This window comes from Petaurus breviceps, unplaced genomic scaffold, assembly GCF_028583685.1.
Source record: "Petaurus breviceps papuanus isolate PSGF00001 unplaced genomic scaffold, PetGlider_PUasm1.0 126, whole genome shotgun sequence".
In the NCBI taxonomy this organism is placed as follows: Eukaryota; Metazoa; Chordata; class Mammalia; order Diprotodontia; family Petauridae; genus Petaurus; species Petaurus breviceps.
In genome coordinates, this window is record NW_027185655.1 from 11,671,022 (window position 1) to 11,690,280 (window position 19,259).

At 36.8% G+C, this 19,259-nt stretch overlaps 1 protein-coding gene across 1 annotated transcript in view; it reads right to left on the reverse strand.

Annotated features, from left to right (window-relative positions):
* ANTXR2 (ANTXR cell adhesion molecule 2) overlaps nucleotides 1-19,259 on the reverse strand; it is a 221,136-nt gene that overhangs the window by 90,238 nt on the left and 111,639 nt on the right. The window contains exons 13-14 of the mRNA XM_069092887.1: nucleotides 6,437-6,481; nucleotides 4,737-4,829 (exon numbers count right to left, since the gene is read on the reverse strand). Of these exons, the coding sequence (XP_068948988.1) occupies nucleotides 4,737-4,829; nucleotides 6,437-6,481 (138 nt within the window). The remainder of the gene's footprint in view (nucleotides 1-4,736; nucleotides 4,830-6,436; nucleotides 6,482-19,259) is intronic.

A 19,259-nucleotide genomic window follows, 5' to 3' on the forward strand; every position in this document is an offset into this window, starting at 1 on the left:
ATACATTTTATAGAGGAAGTAAACTTGGGAAATTCATTATCTTCAAAAGGGGTAAATGATAAAAATGTAAATTGGCTAAAGAAGGTGTTAGATACATCCATGGATGAAAGGCAATGACGTTTTCAGGAAAACAGAACATGAATTGTTACATATTTAATCTTTCCAGGTGAATCACTTAGGACAACCATGTACTCCTATAAAACTTGACTTTCATTATATTCAGAGAAGGATGGCTTACTTTAATGTGCCATTCTTCTGATCTATGAGGGTGTTTCTAAAATTCATAAATTTCTAAAATTTTCAAAACAAAAAAAAAGTCTATAGAAAAGTAGCTAGTGGGTGCATAGGACAGCTACATGGCATAGTGGATAGACAGAGTACTGGGCCTGGAGTCAGGAAGACTCATCCTCATAAGTTCAAGTCTAGCTTCAGGCACTTCCAAGATATATGACCCTGAGAAAGTCACTTAACCCTGTTTGCCTCAGCTTCCTCATCTGTAAAATGAGCCAAAGAAGGAAATGGCAAGCCACTCCAGTATCTTTGCCAAGAAGACACTAAACAGGGTCACAAAGAGTCAGATAGGACTGAAAAATGACTGAACAAAAACAGTGGGAGCCTACCTATTAACAGCTCATATATCATAAACAATAAAGTCCAAATCAGCAAACATTTACTAAGAACTGACTGTATTCCAGGCACTGTACTAAGTAGTGGGCATGCAAGGAATAGCAAAAAACAAAAACAAAAACAAAAAAACAGTCCCTAGTCTCAAGAAACTCAGAAGTCTTATGGAGGAGATAACATGCAAACAGCTTTGTACAAACAAGATATAAATAGAAAAAATTGGAGATAATGTTAGAAATAAATCATTAGTATTAAGGATGACTGAGAAAGGCTTCTTGAAGAAAATGGTATGTTTGTTGGTACCTAAAGGAAATCAGGGAAGACAAGAGACAGAAATGAGAAAAAAGAGAATTCCAAACATGCAAAGGCATGGAAATGGAATGTCTTGTGCAAAGATCTGCAAGGCTAGGAGAGATGAATAAAGTGCAAAAAGACTGGGAAGGTTGAAAAGGCAAGTTAATATGAGAGGCTTTAAAAATCAAACATAATATTTTATATTTGATCCTAAAAGTAAATAGGAAGTCACTAAGGTTTATTGAATGCAGGGGGGAGGGGGAAGGGCAAGGAGGTGACAGAGTCATACTTAGCGTTTTTTTGTTTTGTTTTGTTTTTGGAGGGCAATTGGGGTTAAGTGACTTGCCCAAGGTCACAGGGACTAGTTTTTGTGTTAAGTGTCTGAGGCAGGATTTGAACTCAGGTCCTCCTGTCTCCAGGGCCAATGCTCTATTCACTGCACCAGCTAGCCACCCCAATACCTAGTCTTTAGAAGATCCATTTGACAGCTGTGTGGAGAATGGTCTGGCTTTGGGAAAGTCTAGAGGCGGGGACATCAACCAGAAGGTTGTTTCAATAGTACAGGAGTGTGTCAATGGAGGCTTTGATGAGAGTTGTGGTAATATCAGAGGACAGAAAGGGGAATGTGGAAGAAATGTTACAAACGTAGAGTTAATAACAAGTTAGATACGGGGCATGAGAGAAAGTCAGGAGACAAAGATGACAACTAGGTTGAAAACCTCAATGACTGAGAAGACAGCAGTGCCCTCAGCCATGATAGTCAACTTAGAAAGGTAGGAAAGATCACAAGTTCAGTTTTAAATATGTTGAGTTTAAAATATCCAGCTCAAGATATGCAAAAGGCAGTTGAAGATATGAGGCAGGATGTCAAGAGAGAGTTTAGGGCTGGACAAATAGATCTGAAAATCTTCAGCACAGAGATGACAATTTTGTCAATGAAAGCTAATAAGATCAACAAGGAAAATTGTATAGAGGGAGAAAAGAAGGGGATTCAGGACAAAGTCTTGGAGTTCTCCCCTGGTTATTGGAAAGGACCTGGATAATGATCCAAAAAAGTTTCTGAGGCATCAAGAAGGATGAGGGTTGAGAAGAGGCCATTAGAATTGGCAACTGAGAGATCACTGATTGCCACCAAACTTTCTCCTCTGTAGCCTTTAATAATCACCCTTTTCTCCTTGACACTTTCTTCTTGTTTCCATGACACTGCTCCCCCCTCATTCTGCTACTTATTTGACTGAGTGTTCTTTGAAGGATCTTCATCTAAATCACAACCACTAACTATGGCTGCCCCCCAAGATCCTGGGCATGGCTTTCCTCTTTTTTCCCATATTATCTTATTTGACCTTATCAGCAACCACAAGTTCAATGACCTTCTTAATGAAAAAAAATTCCTACATCTATGTACCCAGTCCATGCGTACTTACATATGTGCATATACATAAATATAACATACATATTTATACATATGTATATGTATTTCTGAGTTGTCAACATGTAAGATCTCAGTGACCATGGACAACTTAGTAAAGGAAGAGAGTCTTGGTTCTAGATTGTTTACAAATACTCTAAGGAGAGCCACGAATGAGAGTTCTGTACATTTCCTTAGGAGAACCGGTGGCTTTGAGGAAAGTCCACTAATTAAAGGAGACAGAAAGGAGATAAGGAGAAAGAGAGAGGGGGAGCACAGAGGAAGAGAGAAGGAAGAAGGGAAGGAAAAGGAGGGGACGAGGGAAGGAGGGAGGGGGACTGAGAGAAGGAGAAAGAAAGAAATAGGCAAGCAGAAGAGCATGTGAATAAGAGATGGGAAAATGGGCATGTGGCAAAAGAGAATATGGGAGCTGAGATTAAGCTGAAACAGCAGTTTTGACAACTGCAAATAGCAAAGTTCAGTGTGTGACTCTTTTATTTCCCCTACTTTCCCAAGACACAGATGCAATTCTGAGAGCTGTATCCCAACTTCTACGATTTGTTTAAATATTTACTTACATTTGTTTAACATATGATACCATTAATAAATTACATGGTGATTAACAACATTTTGTTTTTCCAAGTCAATAGCTTTGTGGTTTGAGATTGAGAAAAAAGAAACTAACCAAGGGAAGAAGACATTCTCCTCTTTCATTCTAAATTAGGGACTGAGCCAATTAAAGAGCTAATTAAAATTTTATATTTTTTTGTATATTTTGACAATATTCTAGATCATGCCTACTAAACTGGTTCTGAAGAACCTGTTGAGAAAAAGTATATAAAGAAATTCACTAGTAGCAGATTGAGGGGTGGGCAGTTTTCTGTGTTTGTCCCTGATTACACAGTTCATAGACTAGCATCATTTACACCACACATGTCTCTATATATGTGTATAATTGGTGTGTGCACACAAACACAAATCCTTACACCTTTTTTAATTCAATGCTTGCTGTTGTATTCAAAATTTCCTAGTGAAAACTTGCAAGTCAGAGTGAAAAGGGATTTTTCAAAAATCATTAATAGATGAAATAGAGAAGAAAAGAATAAACACCCCTGAAAGGGGGGAGAAACTAGGAGATTTGGTCTATTTGACTCTTTGATGACAAAGGGAAACAAGAACTTTGAAATTTCAAGTCTGCCAGTTTTACTTTGTTTCCATTAAAATGTGTAGAGAATTTGGAAGCCAATGAAATAATTGAAAATTAAGTAATTTAAAAGTTAAAAGAAAAGAAACAAGAATTTCCCTCCCCGTGGTTTGGTGGGAAAAAAAAAAAAAAACATAAAGTCTTTATGTATGGCTGATGAGCTGCTTTAGCAGCTGTTAATAACATCATGGCACTCATATCCCGCTTTCCTCCAAATTGCCATTATAATAGTGGTGAGATGCCTGCCAGAAAGCAGGGTTATGGAGGAATTACTGGGGAGAAGCCAGCACGAGATCAAAATCCATAACCTCTGCCTGAGGAGCTCCCTGATATGTCTTGTTCTTCAGTTCATAAGCATTTCTAATCCTTATGTTTTGATGTTGTTTTTATTGATTTGATTTAATTTAAAATGTTTTTCCAAGTGATGTATTTTTTAGGTTTGAACTAACAGGTATAAGAAAGATAATTTTGCTTTTTGTTTGTTTTTCTACTTCCACTTCTATTTCCACTGCAAGCAAAAAATATGGTAAAGATATTAAATCCTCCCCCCCAAGAGGTTTACAATATAATGGGATAAATAATGTACAATCTACAATGTAATCGAGGTAAAGGAGAAAGTCAAAGAGGTGATAGAGATTGGAGTGGGGACCATTAAGCCCCTGACTAAACATTTTAGTACACATTTCTCTCTTTCTGCCATGCCTTTCCAAAGACACATAAAGAGCCCTGCTACAGTTACAGGCTCCTTTCAAATCTCATCAATGTCCCTGTGTCCAAAGTATTCCCTGCCTCAGAGTTGAAGTGCTGATACTATGGGGGTCAATACTCCCCAAGGACTTCCTCCATTTTGATCCTTTGTTCAGAGGAGTTAGCAATGCTGTTTTTCTATTAATGAAATTAATTCCTTCATAAAGAGTTTTAAGGGGCAGCTAAGTGGCTCGGTGAATAGAGCACTGGCCCTGAAGTCAGGAGGACCTGAGTTCAAATCTGGCCTCAGAAACTTAACACAAAAAACTACCCATGTGACCTTGGGCATGTCAGTTAAACTCAACTGCCCTACCTTCCCCCCTTGCCCCCCCAAAAAAAGAGTTTTAAAACTAACAAAGGGACAGCATGGATGAAAGAGAATTAGAAGGATTGATCTCGAAGTTAATTGTCCCATAAACATATTACAGTTTACTTTTTTTTTATTAAGTTAGTACAAACCTCCATTCTTTTAATTCCTCCAACTCCTCGACCTCCATAATAGGAAGCATCTACTGTTGGCCATTTTTTGTTAGGCAATGGTTCTTCTTCTTCCTAGGTAAACATTAAAGAAAAAGAATTTATTTAATTTCTTATAATAAAGTTTTATAAAAGATTACCCACAAATTCTGATATGAGTTTGAGATGTTTCAGCTGAGTATCTCCAGGTGCATATGTCATAATTACTCAGACTCTAAGGTATTTTGGTGTGCTTGTGTGTCTATGCATATAGACACATATATTTTATATATACATATATATACTCACAAACATACAGACACACATGCATGCGGTTTATATGTATATGTGTGTGTGTGTGTGTGTGTGTCTTAGGTGGAACTTGAACCTGAATCTTCTTGGCTCTCAAAAGAGCTCTGTCCATTATGCTACACTGTGTCCCTCCCCCCACCCCTGACACACAAACACCCCTCTCTATCTCTATTTCTGTTTCTTTTCTGTTTCTCTCTGTCTCATTCCCTCTGTTTCTCAACATAAATACACACAAAGGAAGGAGAAGGGAAAGAGGAAGACAGAAAAAAAAGAGAATGGAAGAGATGGAAGAGAAAGCCAAACCAGAAGAGAAAAATAGAGAGATGGTTGCAGAACTTTTAAAGCAGATGTTCTTAATCCAGGGTCTGTGAACTTGGAGAGGGAAAGTATTAACATATTTTTTTCAACATACTTGATTTCTTTTGTCATCCTATGTATCACATTGTATGCACTTAAATCATCATTCTAAGAAGGGCTATAAAAGTCTGTCTACATATAGTAAGACTTTTAAATTAAAGGATGTCAAAGAACATTTGGAGGTGAGAAGGAATGTAAAAAACCTGCTTCCTTCTTCTCTAGCCTGTGTCCCAGGTTCAGAATATTGCTTCTAAGACATGGTTTTCAACAAACTGCCAAGGAGTCTATAATATTAGAGAAGTTAATAACCCCTTCATTCAAGTGAGTTGTAGAAGTCAAGAATACTCCCCTCCCCAAGCTTCTCTCTTTCCTTATTATACTAATCCCACTGCTTTGCCATTTAATTTTTTTCATTTTCAGAATTATATTTAAAAAAAATTTTACATTTTAAAGCAAAAAGGAGTTAAATTAGGAAAATATAATAACCTAAGACAGCGTCATGTATTAGAATTACATGAAACTGAACCATAAAGATGGGAAATTTGGGAGAATGAAAGCATACATGTTTCACCAACACTAATGCTATCAACACTGCAAAACATGCTTGTGGGTCAACTAAAGTCAATTTTAAAATAGTATTTTAAGATGACTGGTAAGACTAACAAGATTTCCAGGTACTGCTGTTTTATTCTGTTGTATTATTTTAAAGGAGTAATTTCTGAAACGTTGACATTGAATCAATAGAATTTGTTCAAACTCTACATTATCTTGAATCCAATATCCTAATCTATATTTCTCAGCCCATAAAGCTCCAACTTCTCTCATATATGTCAGAAACCATAAGGCTTTTGTGATAAATAAAAATTGACCTATAAAACAATATTATTTGTTCCATTCATAAATGACTTGATTATAACTGAAGTTCTAAAAACAAAACTGGCATAATGTATCTGAATGACAGGCATAACATATACAATCATGTAAAATAATCTATTATGACATAAAATCAAATAAAATAACCAATGACTACATACCTCTTTGGGTGGTGGCGGTGGTGGTGGGGGAGGATCTTTGATAACCTGTGATAAGAACATCAGACAGAAAGCTTAAGTAAAATGGTAATTTAAGCATAGATGCTCAAATCCAATTGCAGATTTTGCTGGTAGAAGCCTTCTGCTATGACTCATCCATGTTTGTTCAGTAATGATAATTACAGATGTCAGCTCCCTTGGCTATTGATCACTAAGATCATGTAGAAGTCAACACTCTATTTTCCTTTGGCTTTTACCATCAGTCAAAATCAACTCGTTGACAATGACTCTTTGGAGGCAAGCAGTGAAAAAGCAAGTAGTCCTTTTTAAATAATTAATTGGATGTAGTTTGCTATTCATCTCCATTCATGAAATCATATGTAGCTAATTGCTATAAGTAAGCAAAAACACAGCCTAAAGCCTGAATTGGGCTGTCTTTTCCTGGACTTTCATGCTGAGATGTTAGAAAAATTCCTTACCCAGTGACAAGTGTGAAGTAGCTTCAGGTACTCATATGACCTTCCCCAGGCTTTTAAGCTATTTGTTCAATCTATTTTATTAAGGCCTAATATTTTGGGACATAGGATTTGAAAATACATCTCCTTACTTGAGTATTGCATAGACTGCCTTCTATGTCAATTTAGTTTTTTAATTGTAGAAGTTCTGAATTTTCCATGTCACTGTGAATGGAACAGAAGGATGTATTGAGAAGGATAACTTTAATTTGCCTGAGTTGATAACATTTTCTTCTATGAAAAACACTACAAGTCAAGAAACATAAAAAGAATAAAAATAAATCAACTTATGTACAACTCAGTAGACAGAGGTTTAGCTTAGCTGACAATCTTTACATATAAGATTTTGAATTTTGTATTATATATTATATAACATATTATTTGTGACATTTCTTTAATAAGTCAACTTTAAGAGTCATACCAAAAAGCTTAAAACCATTCTTCTTTTCAACCATATTCCCCAAAATTACACCTTTTCAGGGTTGAAAGATACTTCAGCAGTCTTCCAACCCCAGGCACAGGCCCCAAAAGAATCTCTACTATGATACACTTGACAAAGAGATAGCCAGTCTATGCTAGAAAATCACTAAGGGGGAGGCTGCCATGTCCTATCCAGGACAGCTGTCTCTACCTAATGAAATGCTTTTAATTACTCCAGATGGACAAATTTGGCTCTTTGCTACTTCACATTGCTCTTAAGGCTGACCTCTAGGGTCACACAGAATTAAACTAATTTCAAATCCACATGAACAAATGTCTATATACAGCTATTATACTATGGTTCAGTGGAGAGTTCTCTGGACCTGGAATTAGGAAGTTCTGAGTTCAAATTCAGTCTCAGATACTTCCTAGCTGGGCAGGACAACCCAGGGCAACTTACTTAGCCTCTGTTCCCTAGTTTCTTCAATCATCAAATAAAAATAAAAGAAGCACCAACCTCTCAAGAGTTTTTGTGAGGATAAAATGAGATAACACTTGTGAAGCGGTTTGTTTCTTTCCTTTCCCTCTACCCCTCCCAATCTTCTCTTCTCCAGGTTAATCATCCCTAGATCCTTATACTGATGACTCAAAATCTTTCCCCATTCTGGTTGCCCTACACTGGATGTTTTCTAGCTTGACAATCTCACTCATAAACTGCATTGCCCAGGACAGAAAACGATATTCTGTATGTGGTCTGTGCAGAGTACACAGCAGAACTATCATGTTTTTCTTTCCAAAAGTAATGCCTCTCTTACCATTCACTTTTTGGACACCACATCCCACTGACTCAAATTTACTTTGCAGTCCACTAACACCTCCAGACATTTTTCAGATAAACTCCTGCCGAGTCATGTATCTCTTATCTTGTGCTTATGAGATGGATTTTTTGACCCATGTATGAGACTTCGACTTATTTTAACTCCAATATCATTAAGTCTCATCTTATTTGTTCAGGTCAATGTACAGGCCTATCAAGATTTAAAAGAACCTTAGAAGACAAGATTTCATTAAATCATTCACCCAGTTTCCTCAGAAACATAAGTCACAGACTAACTATAGGAAACACTGGGGAAAAAAGATGTTAGAAACAGGGTGAAAGGCAAAAATAAATAAGATTGTTACATGAAAAATGGAAACAAATTCAATTTTGCAAGCTGTGGTCACATTTGCTTTACAAATGAAGGAGCAAAGTATTTAACAATTTGTATCTTCAGCACTGACCTCTACCTTTTTAACTCCATGTCTATACGGCTAACTTCTAGTCTTTCTCACTTGGATATCATATTACAACAAATTAAATATGTTCAAAATAACTTCATTCCCTTCATTCCCACAAGTTTTCCTTCCAGATATGCCTGCCAATGGCACCATTTCCCTAGTCTCAACCATAAACTTTAATTTTTTCCTTGTCTTTAATTTCCTCTTATAGCCTTCCCCCTCCAACCTTTCCAGTCTTCTTATGCTTTCACACACATGAACGTACACACACACAGACACACACACACACACAACCACACTTTGATCTAATGACACTGACTTGTTTGCTGTTCTTCTAAAAAGACACTCCAACTCTAGACGCTGAGCATTTTCCCTGTTGTTCCCCATACTTAGAATGTTTTCTCTTCTCATCTCTTTTCTTTTCTTTAGCTTCCTTCAACTCCCGGCTGAGATCTCTCCTTCTAAAGGAAGCCTTTCCTGATTCCCCTCAATCTGAGCGCCTTCCCTGCTAGTATCTCCAGTTTATCCTGTACAAAGCCTGCTTGTACATTGCTATTTGCGTGATCTCTCTCCCATTAGATGGTGACCTCCACGACAGGAGGGATTGTCTTTGACCTTTCTTTGTATGCCCAGCATTTAAAACAGTGGCTGGCACTGTGCTTAATAAATGTTTAGCAACTGACTGATTTGTCATTCATCATATCCTATAAATCCTCTTTGTGATATATTACAGAAGGTCAGAATTCTATGGATCACAGAGCCCACGAAGCCCAACTCAGAACTGAAGTAGAATCTCTTCTACAAAATTCTGAGACAAGAGGTGACATTCACCAGAAGCCTCTAATAAGCAGAAGCCTCCTACTCTCAGGGCAGTTCATTACACTTTTGGAGAGATCTAAATGTTAACAATGAAGTAGCTAGGCAGTGCAGTAGATGGTGCTAAATCATGACAAGTTCTATATTCTTTCCATTCCATCTTGCTGAAGTAACTAAGTGGCACCACGGATAGCACCCTAGATCTCGAGTCAGAAGACCTGAATTCAAATTTAGCATCAAACACTTAATAGTTAAATGACCTTGGACAAATCAGTTAACCTCTACTTTCCTCAGTTTCCTCAAGTATAAAATAAGGATAATAATAGCATTTATCCTCAGGGTTGTTCTGAGGATTAGATGAGATAATATTAGTAAAGTTTTTAGCACAGTACAAAGGACATATATTATTCCCTACTTCATTTACATCCTTCCTAAAATGTCACGTCCATTCCTGAGGAGTACTTCAGATATGACCTATCCAGGACAGAGTAGAGAGAAGAAATCTCTTCTCTAATCCTAAACATTATTTTGATCCTGTTCTAGACTAAAATTGATAGCTTTTATGCCCATACTTTTGACTCATTTGTCTTGTACTCCAGTGATACCTGCAACTCTCTTTCTTGAATATGTAATTCTTTTGTTTTATTCACCTTGCCAGCACCCTAATCTAGGCCTTCACCAATTCACATGCTGGATCACAGTAACCATCTCTGGTCCTGCCATCTGTCTTCAATCCATGGTACATATTACTATGATGCAGAATTTCCTTTAAAAAATATCCCCTCTTGTTACCTTAGAAGAGGGGATTATGGGAAAATGACAGCATGCTGGGACCTAAAATTGCCCAATTCCTTCACAATCCTTCAGAAATAGTGATTTTTAAAAATGAGAAAATCACCTATGAATTCTTCCAAACAGTCCAGGGCTGCACAAAAAAAGACAAGTTGAATCTTGCATTGTAGAGAAGCTAGAAAGTCACATATAAAGTACAGTTCCATAAGGAAAAAGAAGAGACAGACCAGAACCCAGCAAAGCAAAGGGTTACCTGGGGGTCTCTTCCCTATCTTAGGAAAGCTAAAGTGACCTGAGGACCTTATCACCACCCCTAGTAGGAGGGAGAACCACCTGAGTATCTGGGGAGTTGGGGCCTGACTGGGGGCAAAGCTAGACAACAGCTCCAGAAGGTGGAGCCTAGTTTTAGTGAAAAAAAAAAAAAAACCCAGGATTAAACAGAGTCTGCCCATCTTGGAGCATGAGACCTTTAAAAATCCATACTCAAAGTTGCTTACAAAAAATACTATGACTCTATGGCCATCATCTTGCATCAGACCAGTTACTCCCTTAGTGCCTCTTTGAGTTGACAGCTGCCCCAATCTCCTGTCCAGACCTATAAAAGGGTGTGATAGGGCAAACTCAAAGATTAAGGTTGGGATTATTCCACCCAGAAGACAGGCTCTCTATACCTAAGTAGGTGGGAGGGAGAGAGGCCATGGTGAAAAAGCATAAACCCAAGCCAGTCCAATAAACTTGTCCTTTAAAAAAATTACCCTCTTCCTTGTTTTACTGATTGAGGAACTGACTTCAGAGGGAATTCATTTTTATGGGGTTAAGTGTGTAGGATTTCCCATTTAATCGACCTAAAAGGAGACAAAGGGCAATCCCCATCATGGACTTGTAATTAGCTCAGCTGCCTTTGGAAGAGCAAATCCTCTGTAAGCCATTGAAGATGATGGAACTCTGAAGCTGCCAGAAATTATGAATTGCCCCAGTTACACCATACTTTCATTGGCCATTGTTCATTAATGATTCATTACTTTACTGTTGAGATATCTCCTGCAATCTTCCCAATTACTTAGTGGTTAAAAACTTTCCTATCTTCTGATTCCCCTAGGAAGGAAGTCAGTCAGCTGAAGGTGGTGTGCCAGAGCAAGAGTAAAAGGATAAAGGTGACAACCTGTTCCAGTTTCCAATGCTCTGTAGTCCCTGTTCTTATTCTCTTCACTTCTAGCCTTACCCTTGGCAGAGGCTAGATTGGATTACAATTGGACTGTAACAATTTCAGAGTTCTTGATCTCAGAAGTAGAAGACCGCTTTTGGGTGATGGTGATATCTAAAGCAAGATCTTCTTTATGGGATTCTGAGGTGGAATTCGAAAAATAGGTCATGGGAGTTGATGAAACTGAGGAAATTGGAGCTTAAGGTACTTGACAGAATATGGACATGCATGCTGATACACTAGGTGGGTGATAGGGTAGAGAAAAAGGCAGATAGAGGAAGAAGAATTCCCTGGTGGTGGTAAGGAGAAAAGGGCCAGAGGGATCTAGATTGCATGATAAATTTAGATAGAGTGAATCACAAAGGAGGATGGGCTTGCTGAGTGATGGCAGAAGATGGTGAGTATGAAAGAAACAATGGGAAACAAGGAACATTCTGACTCCCTCTTTGGAAATAATGAATTAGAGTACTAGAAAAATGGCCAGGGATGCAATTTCATGTATATGGAGGAAATATCAGTGAGTGCCAAAAGATGGAAAGAGCATGACAGAAAGAGGTTTAAAAGAAAAGGAAAGGTATTTCATATAACACAAGAGTTCCAGAAGACACAGTGGAGCGAGCAAACATACAAATTGGGACATCGAAGAAAAGGAGGATTGAGATGAGAGAAGAGTAGCTGGGTTTGGAGAGTTTGTTCTTTAGGAGTTTGGGTTTCATTATCACAAGGACTGGGCAACTAGGAAGAGGAGGTAAGAGTTTTTTAACCATTGGATAATGCTGACTTGGAACTCAAGGACCTGATCTGAATCTCAATTGTAATGTTCTTGGCTCTGCCACCCTCAGACCTGTGAGATCTCAGGTCACGTGATTAACCTCTTTGCCCTTAGTTTCATCATCTGGAAAATACAGGGGTCCCAGTACAAGATTTCTAAGGTACCTCCCACTCCTAAACCCTACACTTCTAGGAACAGAGATTTTTAAAAAATAATTGCCAAAGAAAGGTAAAAAGTGTCACCTTTCTTAAAAATAAAATTAATTCAGAAGAAAGCGATATTTCTGTACTAAATACGGATGAATTATAAAAGAAAAAAATCTGTAAGAATTTTACTCTTATGTTACAGTGTAATATAAGGACACTGGTAATTCAAAAATACATGTATTCATATGTACTATAATTTATGAGAATTTGGAGATTTTAAAAGGCATAATATTGCAACATTGCCAGTATTTTTTTTTTCCACTTAGCATACTTCAGTGTTGCATTGAAGATTCTGGAAAATACTTCCACCACTTTATAAACCATATGTAGAGTTTGAGTCTTCTCCAATTTTTTTTTTTATTTGTTATTATCATCATCAGGGAGAATCACATCTCATCTACTTAGCTGAAAGAATGAAGATTTCAGTTTGGAGCAGAGCCGATTTCTTTAAAAAAAAAAGTCAGTTGCTTCAGGCAACAGTCCTTTTGATCTGCTCATTAACACTTTTCAAATGTTCGAGTGATGTGGGCATTCTTTGCGCTAGAAAATGTCAGCACTCGAGCCTGGAGCCAGCTTGATACAATCATATGTTCTGATATTGGGAGAAGAGTGAAAAGAACTGTCAACAGTAAACTGCCTTGGAAGAAAAAAAAATAAAGATACTCTTCAAGGACTGCAGATGAAGTAGGATTTCAGAATTGATTCTTGCCAGTAACTAAAAAGACTGCCCAAGCCATCAGCATGTGTCGTAAGCCAATAAAACAGCTATCTCTGCATGTACAGAAAATTGTTAAAAAAATATTTCCCCCCTTTTTTCTTTTCTTTTCTTTTTTTTGGTAAATAGTATTTTATTTTTCCAATTATATGTAATGATAGTTTTCAGCATTCATTTATATAAAATTTTAAGTTTTAAATTTTTTTCTCCCTCCCATTCCCTCCTCCCCAAGATGGCAAGCAATTTGATATAGGTTATACATGTGCAATCATGTAAACATATTTCCACATTAGTCATGTTGTGAAAGAAGAAACAGAACAAAAGGGAAAAGCCACAAAAAAGTGAAAATAATGTGCTTCTATCAGCATTCAGATGCCATAGTTCTTTCTCTGGATATGGATAGCATTTTCCATCATATGTCTTTTGGAATTATCTTGTATAATTGTATTGCTGAGAAGAGCTAAGTCAATCATAGTTGATCATCATGCAATGTTACTATTACTGCATACAATGTTCTCTTGGTTCTGCTCCCATTATTCAGCAAGAGTTCATGTAAGTTTTTCTATTTTCTTAATGATGTCTGCCAGCTCATCATTTCTTTTAACGCAATAGTATTCCATTATATTCATATACCACAAGTTATTCAGCTATTCTCTAATTTATGGGCATCCCTTAAATTTCCATTTCTTGATCACCACAAAAAGAGCTACTGTAAATGTTTTTGTATGTGTAGGTTCTTTTCTCTTTTGTATGATCTCTTTGGGAAACAGATCTACTAGTTGTATTGCTGAATGAAAAGGTATGCATAGTTTTATAGCCCGTTGTGCATAATTTCAAATTGTTCTCCATAGTTGAATCAGTTCACAACTCCACCTACAATGTACTACTGTCCAAATTTTCTCACATCTTCAAGATTAATCATTTTCCTTTTCTGTCCTATTAGCCAATCTGATAGGTGTGAGGTGGTACCTCAGAATGGGCTTAACTGGCATTTCTCTAATCAATAGTGATTTAGAACATTTTTCATATGACTATAGAGAGCTTTAATTTCTTCATCTGAAAACTACCTGTTCATATCCTTTGACCATTTATCCATTGAGAAATGGCTTATGAATTTGACTTAGTTCCTGATATATTTGAAAAATGTGGTCTTTATCAGAAACACTTGTTGCAAGAATTGTTTCCCAGTTTTCCTGTTTCCTTCTAATCTTGGTTGCATTGGTTTTGTTTGTGCAAAACCTTTTAAATTTAATATAATGAAAATTATCCATTTTGCATTTCAAAATGTTCTCTATCTCTGGTGTGGTCACAAATTCTTTCCTTCTTCATAGATCTGACAGGTAAAGTATTTCTTGCTCTCCTAGTTTGTTTATTATATCAGTCTTCATATTTAAATCATGCATCCATTTTGACCTTATCTTAGCATCATATGTAAGATGTTGGTCTTTGCCTAATTTCTTCCATACTATTTTCTGGTTTTCCCAGCAGTTTTTGTCAAATAATGAGTTCTTATCCCAGGAACTGGAGTCTTTGCGTTTATCAAACAGTAGATTACTATAATTATTTACTATTGTACCTTGTGTACCTAATCTATTCCACTGATTCACCATTGTATTTCTCAGTACCAAATAGTTTTGATGATTGCTGCTTTATAATATAGTTTTTTTTTTTTACCAGGTATAGGTAGGCCACCTTCCTTTGCATTTTTGTCATTAATTGGCTGATATTCCTGACCTTTCGTTCTTCAAAATAAATTTTATTATTATTTTTTCTAGCTCTATAAAATAATGTTGGTAGTTTGGTTCATATGATGCTGAATTAGTAGATTAGGTTAAGTATAATTGTCATTTTTATCATAATAGTTCAACCTACCCATGAGCAATTGATATTTTTCCAACTATTTAGATCTGACTTCCTGGGTTGCCCTGTCAAGTGAATTACCAGATATTTTATACTGTCTGCAGTCATTTTAAATGGAATTTCTCTTTCTATCTCTCCTTGTTGGGCTTTGTTGGCAATATATAGAAATGGTCATGATTTATGTGAGTTTATTTTATATCCCTTTTTTTCTTCTTAATAAATTAAGATGCAGTATTTGTGCTTTGAAGAGGAAGAACACTATATAAATACAAAATTCTATAATTAATAGTGAGGAAGTGCTATTTTTTTTTCTGAATCAAATGAAATCAGATGTTTCCAACACCAAAGTAAACACTGGATTATCTCATATCCTCCTTTTCCTGTTCTATATCTTTGAAGAAATAATCATTTAGACATCTTCACTTAAAGTAAGGAATTGGTCAGAAAAAAAGAATGATAAATTCCTTCAAAATATCTGATGAGAATTGAAAATTAAATCATAAGAGAACATTATAATGAGTTAAGGTTCCTGTAATAAAAAAAAAAAACTATGGTAGAGAGTAGTTTGGTGCTCTGTTCAGTTTAAATGATAGCTTGTTGGAAGTCAGCAACATGGAAGCAATAGGTCCTAAGATAACACTCTATTTCCAGAAGTAACAGAACATAAATTATTTTAATTAATGGTGCAAAGACAGAAAATTTAAAATTTAAATGCTTATGTTTTATTGCTCATTCAAAAGATCAGGCTGATTTCTATGTAACTCAATAAAGGCACCTTAAGCCCTCTTCAACAATAAAAGGAAGTGCAATATAGAATCATTATTACTATTTGGAATGTGCAGCACAGCTGTTGCTGGCCAAGGATATGATTCTATAAGAGTCATGATGAGATACTCCTCCCGTGAAAGCTCCACTTAAAATAAGTAAATTCAGCTTCCAAACAACAACTTTTAGAATGGTCTCTCAAATTAAAATGTATTGCATATACAATACCTAAAATTCTTTGAGCATGAAGACTGCTGATTTTTGCTAAAGACTGAGGGACTCTGGGATAGTAAATTAGAGAAAAGTGGCTCTCTCACTCTAATACATCCATGTAAGAAGCATGGTGCAGGAGAGTGATTTGGAGGCAGAAGATCTTAATTTCAAGAGCCTCAGTTTCCTAACCTGTAAAAATAAGGGAGCTGAAGCTCTGAACTGATGTGTTGGTTTGAAACCATTTGGTCATAAATGAATGAGCATTAATGACAAAGCATGCATTAGGGTAATGCCTTAATATGTACCATGCATTGTACTAAGCACAGCAGACACAATTAGGAAAACTAAACTCCCCACTTTCAAGAACATTCTAATTGGGGGAAAAATCATCTTCAGCTGTAGGGTACATGGAGAGGTCCCAAAGACCTAAGTAACAGTACTTTAATGGTGGGGTTGATTGCAAGACTCAGAGGTCCTTAGGTTATTTAAATCATTAAGATGGCAGGGCTGGGGACAGATTTCAGGGCCTGTTACCCCTACTTCTCATCAGAAGGAATGGAGTTGTTGACTTTCATTTCATTCAAATACTGTCAGCAGACAAGTAGCCCAGGAAGACAGCAGCTCTTCCCAAAGTTCGTGATGGGTCATGAGTTCCCTGACAGCTTGGGTTGGGGAAAAAGGGGAGGGGGGAGAAGGGGTAAAATAGTCCACATGGAAACTGCTCTTCTGGAAAAATGACCTAAGTATAAATTTGCTTTCCTTTTTTCAGTCTTACCCCACTACCGTTGAATTCCTTGACTCTTTGTCCTATCCACAAATGTGGGTTACCTCTACCATTGGCCTTCTCTGCTGTTACTCATGTGCTGTAAAAGGCTACTGAATAAAGTTCCAACCTGGCCACCAAAAAAGTTATATCATCTAATTTCAACTGAATCCTCAATGCTTTAAAGCAAATCTTCTAATCTTACCTGATGTACTGTCACACTCTCAATAGCAGCTAGTCTAAAACTTCTCTCTTAAAACCTACATCATTCCTCCTCCCTTTGCCTTAAACAAGGCATCACATCTTATCTCAAATAGAAATCATCTGGTATGAGTCTTAATTTTCCCTAATTGCATAAAATAAAATCTCTCTATATCATTCATCTTTCCTTTCCTTCTTTTCTTTTTTTATTTCTTTCCAACTTTCTTTCTCTTTCCTTTTCCTTTCTTCTTAAATGTAGATTTTAAAACCATGAAATTAAGTTTAAGTATTAAAAATAGGGCACAAATTGTAGATGAAACTATAAATTTCAATACAGGTAAATTTTTTTTACAATATACAATGAATTCAACAGGTTACTTTGAAAACTGTCCCACTTGTTTATGCTTCCTTCTAAACTTCCTGCTCTTCTCTTCTGTTCAGTTTAGAATGTTTCAATGACCATTTTCCCCTCCTTTTTGTTTTCCACATTTTACAGCTACCCTCTTCAAGTCTCCTCCAATTTAAAAAAAAAGAAAAAAGGATGAAAATTACTTACAATGAATAAGCAAAATTAAGTAAAACAAATCAACCCAGCAACTGTCTAACAATGTATGTTTTTTTTTTTTTCCTGCACCTTGGATCCCTTTCTTCTGTCACAAGGTGGGTAACATGCTTCTTCACTGGTCTTCCAGATTCTTTATTGGTCACTGCTCTGATCAGAGTTCTTGAGTCTTTCAAAGTTGTTTTTCTTTGCAATGTTTTTATTGTATAAATTATTCTCCTAGTTCTGCTCATTTAATTCTGCATTGATTCATGCAAGTCTTCCTGGAATTAAATGAAATCATCTTTTCAATCATTTCCTTTTTTTTTGCTTTTTGGAGGGCAATTGGGGTTCAGTGACTTGCCCAAGGTCACACAGCTAGTAAGTGTTAAGTGTCTGAGGTCAGTTGAACTCAGGTCCTCCTGACTCCAGGGCCAGTACTCTATTCACTGTGCCACCTAGCCTCCCTCAATCATTTCTTTAAGCACATTCCCCCTATCTCTTCTCCTTTATTCTCATCTTGGGCAACAGGAGGGCTCTTCTCCTTGCAAAGACAAGAGCTATTTTTTGTTCTCTTAATCCTATCCCCTCCCATATCCTTCTGGCGCTTGCTTCCTTTAACCATCCACCCCATCTCTGATTTTCAGCATCTCCTTATCTACTGGTTTTTTTTATGCCACCTTCAAATATCTCTAGGTCTCCCTTATGTTTGTCAACAAGTCAACTATTAAAAAATAAACATAAAATAACCTTCATTTGATTGTGCTATGCTATCAACTAATCAACCAATATGTGTCTTCTCTTTCAATGTCAAACTCCCAAGTGAAGTCATCTATGAATCTTTCTGAAGCACCCCAAATGTGACAAGTATCCCCTCCTTCTGTAGAGTATTTCTCTTTTCCTTTCCTCTTTTAAAACCAATAAAAAGAATAAATCCACATCCACACACTATATGTGTTTCTTTATTCCTTCTGTGACCCAATGGAATTCTCAAAGGGCCTTTGCTGCTTTCCTTCCATTTAGAATTTAAACATTTAAGTATAATTTAGCTCCTTCCAAATACTTTTGTTTTCCCCTGTATTTACATTTCAAAAATTCAACCTCATTCAGGTGTTTTCATTAGGAATACTTGAAATTCCTCTATTCTATTAAAGGTCTCCCTGGTTTTCTGTTGTTGTTGTTGTTGTACATTTGATGGGGTACCTAAATCAATTTGTAAAACCAGTTTGTACAATTATAACTGCAATTTGTATTGTAAAATTGTAATCTGTAAAATCCCTTTCCCAGCCTCAAACTCTGCCCCTTCCCCCTATCCACACTCTGCCTAGGCAACAATTTGTGACTCCTTTGTTCTTGTTTAATCTCATCATGTCTCCTCCAGTCTGGCCCAAATCTCATCTCCAAGTTAAACTATCCATGCTCTCAGTCAGCTCTAACTTTTATCTATGCACTGAGGTCCCTTCAGTCTTGTCAGCCCTGACAATGGCAGCCCTACCCTTTAACAGTAAAAGCATGTACCCCTCTCACTTGCAGGTCCCCTAAAGGACTCTTGCCCACTTCTTACAGAAGTGTAACAATAAACTTCTACAACTCTCACTCCAATTAAGCCTGAGACCTTGAATTCTTTCCAGATGCTATTGCAGGTTTTCTGGTCTTAGATAAGATCAGAGTTCCTGCTGAACCTAGAGGGAGCTATATCCCTCATCACATTCATCAACTAAGAGCTGACTGTGTTGCCTGAAACAGCTCAGACAGGATACTGGAA